This window comes from Salvelinus sp. IW2-2015, linkage group LG26, assembly GCF_002910315.2.
Source record: "Salvelinus sp. IW2-2015 linkage group LG26, ASM291031v2, whole genome shotgun sequence".
NCBI lineage: Eukaryota > Metazoa > Chordata > Actinopteri > Salmoniformes > Salmonidae > Salvelinus > Salvelinus sp. IW2-2015.
In genome coordinates this window covers 42,728,653-42,736,707 of record NC_036866.1, presented here as the reverse complement: position 1 = coordinate 42,736,707, position 8,055 = coordinate 42,728,653, and the positions used below count along the sequence as shown (strand labels likewise).

The following is an 8,055-nucleotide window of genomic DNA, read 5'->3' as shown; positions in this document are numbered from 1 at the left end:
AAGCGTAATCCACTCTCAGTTTCAATGAATATAAACCGCAAACTATCGGCTACACTTGATAACTTAATAACTAGCACTTAAAACTAGCATAGATAACAACTACCTTGATGGAAAACAGTGATGTACATAACACGCAGCACCCCTTCTAAGGTGGTGGTTGAAATGTAACATCCATTAAAAACCATTTCTGCAATATAAAATTCTCCAGACCTCCAAGGGAGGCGTGACAACGACATGATTCGGGAGGTAGGGCAATGCGAGACTAATAAGAGTATACACAATGTTATGCAACCGGCCCTCACCACATTACACTGGCTGGCTACCCCCCATCCTACCCCAGCCAACCCTACATTACCATATCCTAGTCAACCAGTCAGCCCGGCCTCCCTCGTTGAATGCTTGGCTGTCAGAAAAGCCTTGTGTGTTTAATCCTGGGGATTGTGGGTTTGTATGGTTCCACCACTCTAGGGGCAGAACCCCTCTCTGTTCTCCCTGCTGACTGGATTCCTGCCTCACAAACACACTCAAAACAAACACACACACGGCCCTATAAAGCAGGGTTGTGCTCAATTCAGAATTGAAGAGCTTGAGAGAAACTCCCCAAAAACAGGTGTGCTTGTAGCGTCATACCCAAGAAGACTTGAGGCTGTAATCACTGCCAAAGGTGCTTCAACAAAGTACTGAGTAAAGGGTCTGAATACTTATGTAAATGTGATATTTCCAGGGGCTGGGGTGTTTTATGAATTTGCACAATTTTCTAATAACCTGCTTTTGCTTTGTCAGTATGGGTTTTTGATGAGTGGGAAAAAAAACAATTTAATKAATTTTAGAAAAATGCTGTAACCTAACAAATGTGGAAAAAGTCAAGGGGTCTGAATACTTTCCGAAGGGGGGTTAGTGTGAGAATAATCCCAACAATTAAAAAATGTATCTATATTCTATGCACGTACAGTTGAAGTCGGAAGTTTACATAAACTTAGGTTGGAATTATTTAAAACTCATTTTTCAATCACTCCACAAATGTATTGTTAACAAACTATAGTTTTGGCAAGTCGGTTAGGACATCTACTTTGTGCATGACACAAGTAATTTTTCCAACAATTGTTTACAGACATTATTTCACTTATATTTCACTGTATCACAATTCCAGTGGGTCAGAAGTTTACATACACTAAGTTGACTGTGCCTTTAAACAGCTTGGAAAATTCCAGAAAATGATGTCATTGCTTTAGAAGCTTCTGATAGGCTAATTGACATAATTTTAGTCAATTGGAGGTGTACCTGTGGATATATTTCAAGGACTACCTTCAAACTCAGTTCCTCTTTTGCTCAGACAACATGGAAAATCAAAAGAAAACAACTAAGACCTCAGAAAAAAAATTGTAGACCTCCACAAGTCTGGTTCATCCTTGGGAGCAATTTCCAAACGCCTGAAGGTACCATGTTCATCTGTACAAAAATAGTACGCAAGTATAAACACATGGGACCACGCAGCCGTCATACTGCTCAGGAAGGAGATGCGTTCTGTCTCCTAGAGTGAACGTACTTTGGTGCGAAAAGTGCAAATCAAACCCAGAACAACAGCAAAGGACCTTGTGAAGCTGCTGGAGGAAATAGGTACAAATATCTATATCCACAGTAAAACAAGTACTATATCGACATAACCTAAAAGGCCGCTCAGCAAGGAAGAAGCCACTGCTCCAAAACCACCATAAAAAAAGCCAGATCAAAAGATCACAAAGATCGCCCTTTTGGGAGATTGTCCTCTGGTCTGATGAACAAAAAATAGAGCTGTTTGGCCATAATGACCATCGTTATGTTTGGAGGGAAAAGGGGGAGGCTTGCAAGCCGAAGAACACCATCCCAACCATGAAGCAGGAGGTGGCAGCATAATGTTGTGGGGTGCTTTGCTGCAGGAGGGACTGGTGCACTTCACAAAATAGATGGCATTATGAGGCAGGAAAATGATCTGGATATATTGAAGCAACATCTCAAGACATCAGTCAGGAAGTTAAAACTTGGTCGCAAATGGGTCTTCCAAATGGACAATGACCCCAAGCATACTTCCAAAGTTGTGGCAAAATGGCTTAAGGACAACAAAGTCAAGGTATTGGAGTGGCCATCACAAAGCCCTGACCTCAATCCTAAAGAAAATCTGTGGGCAGAACTGAAAAAGTGTGTGCGTGCAAGGAGGCCTACAAACCTGACTCTGACAAGCTCTGTCAGGAGGAATGGGCCAAAATTCACCCAACTTATTGTGGGAAGCTTGTGGAAGGCTAGCCAAGACATTTGACCTAGTTAAACAATTTAAGGCAATGCTACCAAATACTAATTGCGTGTATTGAAACTTCTGACCCACTGGGAATGTGATGAAAGAAATAAAAGCTGAAATAATATCATTCTCTACTATTATTCTGACATTTCACATTATTAAATAATAGTGTGATCCTAACTGACCTAAGACTGGGAATTTTTACTAGGATTAAATGTCAGGAATTGTGAAAAACTGAGTTTAAATGTATTTGGCTAAGGTATATGTAAACTCCCGACTTCAACTGTATATCCTGGCTTCAAAGAAGGTTGGTGGCACCTTAATTGAGGGGAACGGCTCGTGGTAATAACTGAATGGAATTGTAACAAACACATAGTTTTGAGGTTTCAATGCCATTCCATCTGGTGCTTTCCTGCCATTATTATGACCGTTCTCCCCTCAGCAGCCTCCTGTGCCTGGCTTTAAAAATATGAAGACAGAGCGATTCTAAAATTGCTCCCAAGTATGTTCACTATTGGCAGAAGGAAAGGTCACTGAACTCAATAAATAGTGCAATAAATCTGCAAGAACCTCCTGAAGACATGCACAAAATGCACTCAATGTTCCTTTACAAACATACACGCATGCACACACAACACCACACACACACACACACACACACACACACACACACACACACACACACACACACACACACACACACACACACCCAACACACCACACAACCACGACACAAAACCACTTCCAAACTCACATACACATCCCTCTTATTTTATCCTCCTCGCCCTCCTCCACATCCCTTTTAATTGGAGATTGTGATAGTGGAGGAGGAGGAAAAAGAGAGGAAGTGAAGGAAGGAGACTAATGTTATCAAACAGGCTACTGTGAGGAGTGTGATGATTAAGGCCTTTTGTGACTTGGCACTCAGTGATAGTGGAGGAGGAGGAAAAAGAGAGGAAGTGAAGGAAGGAGACTAATGTTATCAAACAGGCTACTGTGAGGAGTGTGATGATTAAGGCCTTTTGTGACTTGGCACTCAGACACCTCATGATTATCTGAATGGTGAATGGTGCATGAAGAAGTCTTGTGGTGGCAGGTAGCCTAGTGGTTAAAAGTGTTGGTCCAGTATCTGAAAAGCCCCTGATTCAAACCCCCAAGCTGACTAGGTGAAAATCTGTKATGTCCTTGAGCAAGGGAGTTAACCCAAATTACACCTGTAAATGCTCTCTGGATAAGAGCATCTGCTAAATGACTAAAATGTATAAAAAAAGATGACTAGTGTGTATAGCCTACACAAATGTTAAGATAAACAAATCATGTCCAATGGTTAACTAACGTCAATTACTATTTTGCCAAATATAGCCGAGTTCAGATTATTTGATACATCTGACGAATTCTTGAACAAATATAGAGTCAAACAGTGCAAATAGTATGGGGACGTGACTTTGCTTGTTGTGTCTACACTACGTTGCGCCGCTTTCCGCGCGGGGCGTGGGACCGTTTCATGCGCGCAGGCACAGACACAAATGCAGAGAGCGCTACCAACGAGAGCTCTCCGCTGCCCACCGCGCCGTCTGTGAAGTGAAAATGGGTCTCGAAAGGGAGAATTACGAGACGAGTATCATCATGGACGAGGACGAGTTCAACAGATCAATAGAACCGATTTTGTCGAAAAAAGACTACGTCTACGCGGCGATCCCAGACCGAGATCCCAATGACATAAACGCGCACTTAAAGGTAAACTACTGTATCAGTGTCTCAGCGCACCGTGCGCTCCGGTTTTCACAAAGTAAACACCAGTGGACGGATAAGCTGTAGATCAATACTTTCGTTATMGTCGTTTTGCCATATGTAATAAACTAATCATAAGCAAACATTTTATTCATGCATAATAAATGAAAATGGCATGCGCCATTGCCTGTGTGTTTAGTTTCCATGTTGGCTGTAAACTCCTGCTAATATGTTTGTTTGGACAGAATATGACAAATGGGTGTGGGAGTGAGTCCATGACTGATTCCTGACAAGCGCTTGTCTCCTTCCCCAGGTTGGTTTTGACGATGTGATCGCAGAGCCCAGTTCCAGCCACAGCTTCGACAGAGTATGGATAGGAAGCCACGCCGTCTTCGAACTGTTCAAATATGTATTCTACCGAATACTGACCACCATCCTCGCCGTTCCCATGGCATTTATCATCGGGATAGTCTTCGGGGTCCTCAGCTGTATTCATATTTGGTAGGAACACATCACATGCTATCTTGTTGTTTCAGAGCTTGGCCAAGGGCCACATTTTCCATTGCCTGCTCTGCTGCCTATTTGTTTTGACCCATTGCAGACAGTTTGCACAGAAAGACCAGTAGGCATACTGACATATATATTTATACAATTAATATCATATGTAGGGTACAACTATGAACGCATTGTCATTGTTTTTACTTTATTTAGGCAATTATGGCATAGCTTTTCCATATATAGGCTTGTTTTGCATTATGTGCTGTATCCATGCCAGAGGACACAGTGGTTAGGTTGAAGGCAAACCAAGCAACTCCTGACATTCACAAAATCTGCCTAAGTCACTTAGCTAAGGGGCTGCTTGCTAAAACAACACCAGATCTGTGCCCAAGTGAGGCACTTTATGGAAAGTTAGGAGGAATGCAGTGTTCAGCTGGTAATGGGAAAAAAGCCCCCATAACCCCTGCCAGATAGTTGGCATTCTAGTCTGCCTTGCAGCCCTGTAGGCCTGTTTTCAGAGGAGAGTGGAACATTCCACTAGAATAGATAGGCTACAGATTTCTTGTGGGCATGTTTTGTGGGCATGTTTTGTGGGCAAGTCACAAAGTAACTGTCTTATGACCTTTAGTACAGATTATGGACTAGTTTCCCCATGTCTCAATGTCTCAGTCTCTCCGAAGAATAGATTTTTGCCAAAAGTCAATGGGTTGGATCTCAAATGGCACCCTGTCCCCTACAGAGTTCGATCTTGGTATCATCAAACCAGAGAATCTTGTTTCTCATGGTCTGAGAGTCCTTTAGGTGCATTTTGGCAAACTCCAAGCGYGCGGTCATGTGCCTTTTACTGAGGAGTGGCTTCTGTCTGGCCACTCTACCATAAAGGCCTGATAGGTGGAGTGCTGCAGAGATGGTTGTCCTTCTGGGAGGTTCTCCCATCTCCACAGAGGAAGTCTGTAGCTCTGTCAGAGTGACCATCGGGTTGTTGGTTACCTCCCTGACCAAGGCCCTTTTCCCCAATTGCTCAGTTTGGCCGGCGGGGCCACTTCTAGGAAGAGTCGTGGTGGGTCCAAACTTCTTCCATCTAAGAATGATGGAGGCCAATGTGTTCTTGGGGACCTTCAATGCTGCAGAAATGTTTTGGTACCCTTCCCCAGATCTGTGCCTTGACACAATCCTGGTTCAGAGTTCTACTTATGTAAATAAGGTCTGTTTTTTAATTTTTGTTAAAAATTCAAAAAACCTATTTTCACTTTGTCATTATATGGTATTGTGTGTAGATTGACGAGGAAATGTTTTTATTTAACCCATCAAGGAAATGTTATTTAATCCYTTTTAGAATAAGGCTATAACATAACAAAATGTGGAAAAAGTCAAGGGATTTGAATGCTTTCCGAATGCACTGTATACTCCGGACTCTGACATTGCTTGTTCTAATGTTTTTAGATTTCTTAATTCCATTCTTTAACTTTTTAGATTTGTGTGTATTGTGTATTGTTAGATATTACTGCACTGTTGGAGCTGGGAACACAAGCATTTTGCTACACCCACAATAACATCTGTTAAATATGTGTATGTGTAACAGTATAACTTTAGTACGTCCCCTCGCCCCGACACGGGCGCGAACCAGGGACCCTCTGCACACATCAACAACTGACACCCACGAAGCGTCGTTACCCATCGCTCCACAAAAGCCGCGGCCCTTGCAGAGCAAGGGGAAACCCTACTTAAGTCTCAGAGCAAGTGACGTAACTGATTGAAATGCTAGTAGGGCATACCCGCTAACTAGCTAGCCATTTCACATCCGTTACATATGTGACCAATAAGATGGGATTTGATTTGAAAAGTAGTGCTTTATATTGGGAATAGGGTGCCATTTGTGATGAGGAAGAGTCCGTCTGCACTGTCTGTCACAGCTTTTATGGAGGATAAGCCTTTTAAATATGGCTTTGGTGACAGAGCAGGGATCAGTAGAGGATGGAATGGGAACAATGAGAAACAGTTGACCCTGTGGCTGGTCAATAGACGTCTGGGATGTGTCTGATAGATAGTGTCACAAGATGTCGTGGCACTAAAGATGGCACTATAATAAATTAGGGTTAAGTGCCTTGCACAAGCGCACATGGACACGGGTATTCAAAACCGTGACCTTTCGGTTGCTGGTCCAACAGCTCTAACTGTTAGGCTTCCTGCCACACGTAATACATACTGCAAGCTCCAAGCATTCATAAAGTCTGCATGAACTGTTTATGCATATCCAAAATGGACAAAGTAAGAGGATCGAGAAGGCTGTGTTAGAATTCATGTTGCGAGGATACTCTGGACTCTGCAGKAAACGGAACTTGTTAGGAACACCTCATGCATCTGATATTACACCCAACACAAGGTTAAATGTTCCCCGTAATGTCATATGTATGTAGGTAATACCTATGCCTACACATTCTGTGCATTTGAAGAATACTGTGTGTGTGTGTGTGCGCGATGCAAAGTGAAACCTGCTTTTGTGGTCCTCCTCCTTCCAGGGTGTTGATGCCAGTGGTGCGGAGCTGTCTGATGGCCCTGCCCTCTGTCCAGGTGGTCTGGAGCAGCCTTACAGACATTTTTGTCACCCCCCTCTTCCACAGTTTGGGCAGGTGTCTGTCCTCTGTCCACGTCAAGGCCATGGACAACTGATAGGGTCTTTGTTATGGGGGTGGGGGTTCAGAAGTTACAGGATATCTTCACTTTTTTTTTTTCCTATTTCTAAGTGGGAAAAATAAGTAAATAATTTGAGGTGAGTCTTAAAAAAGTGAAGATATCATTTAGTTATGTTTGCGTTGAAATATATAATAGCTTTATGAAGCCAACATCGACACACCATGTGGTGGAATTATGGTAGAGCATATAAGTGCAACTGATAAGTTACGAGCGCTCATAAAGGATGATTAGGGTAAACTTCCCTTTGACAACACCACAGCACCATCTGGGTAATAAGATGATCCAACATGATCATTTATGTCATTTGGAAATTTCAAGATTCACATGATAAATCAGATTGTCCACTGTTCATAGAAGTGGTTGTGTAGCATTTAGAATCAGTTTTGATGTATTCTGCCAAAAGGACAATTGTGCAGTTGTGACCAAAATAAATTATTGTCATTCCATTATTTTGATGCTAAAAAATAACTGTTTTAATCGTAAAGGATCAGATCAGGGCAACAGTATATTGGCCAGTTAGGCATCACAACATTCCTGGCATCAGACATGTAACGTTTGTGTAGTTTCTGCTTTTTATGTGTTGTGGATATATAGCAGAGGATTCAGATGGAATTTGAATGAATGAATTACTTCATATGTTTTCTGTAATAGAGTGTACACTGATCCTAGATGCTGAGATGCAGCTTATCCTTCTCCAGCCTTATTTTGCTGCTGCTGTGTTAATCTCACAGTGCTTTGGATACATTTTGGACATTTGCTTTCCCACAAAGACAACCTACCTAGTAAAGACCTAAGACAGTTGTATATATTTTTGAACAGAAGCTGGACTTTTACATGTTTAATATAATAAACAAAAGGGT

General features: G+C 42.2%; 1 protein-coding gene across 1 annotated transcript; it reads left to right on the top strand.

Annotated features, from left to right (window-relative positions):
- The first annotated feature begins 3,732 nt into the window (after positions 1-3,732).
- Positions 3,733-7,639, top strand: cav2 (caveolin 2). Its single transcript, XM_023972015.2, has 3 exons — positions 3,733-4,009; positions 4,317-4,504; positions 7,021-7,639. The coding sequence occupies exons 1-3, from the start codon at positions 3,860-3,862 to the stop codon at positions 7,169-7,171; spliced, it is 489 nt and encodes a 162-aa protein (XP_023827783.1). The 5' UTR covers positions 3,733-3,859; the 3' UTR covers positions 7,172-7,639.
- Positions 7,640-8,055: the final 416 nt, after the last annotated feature.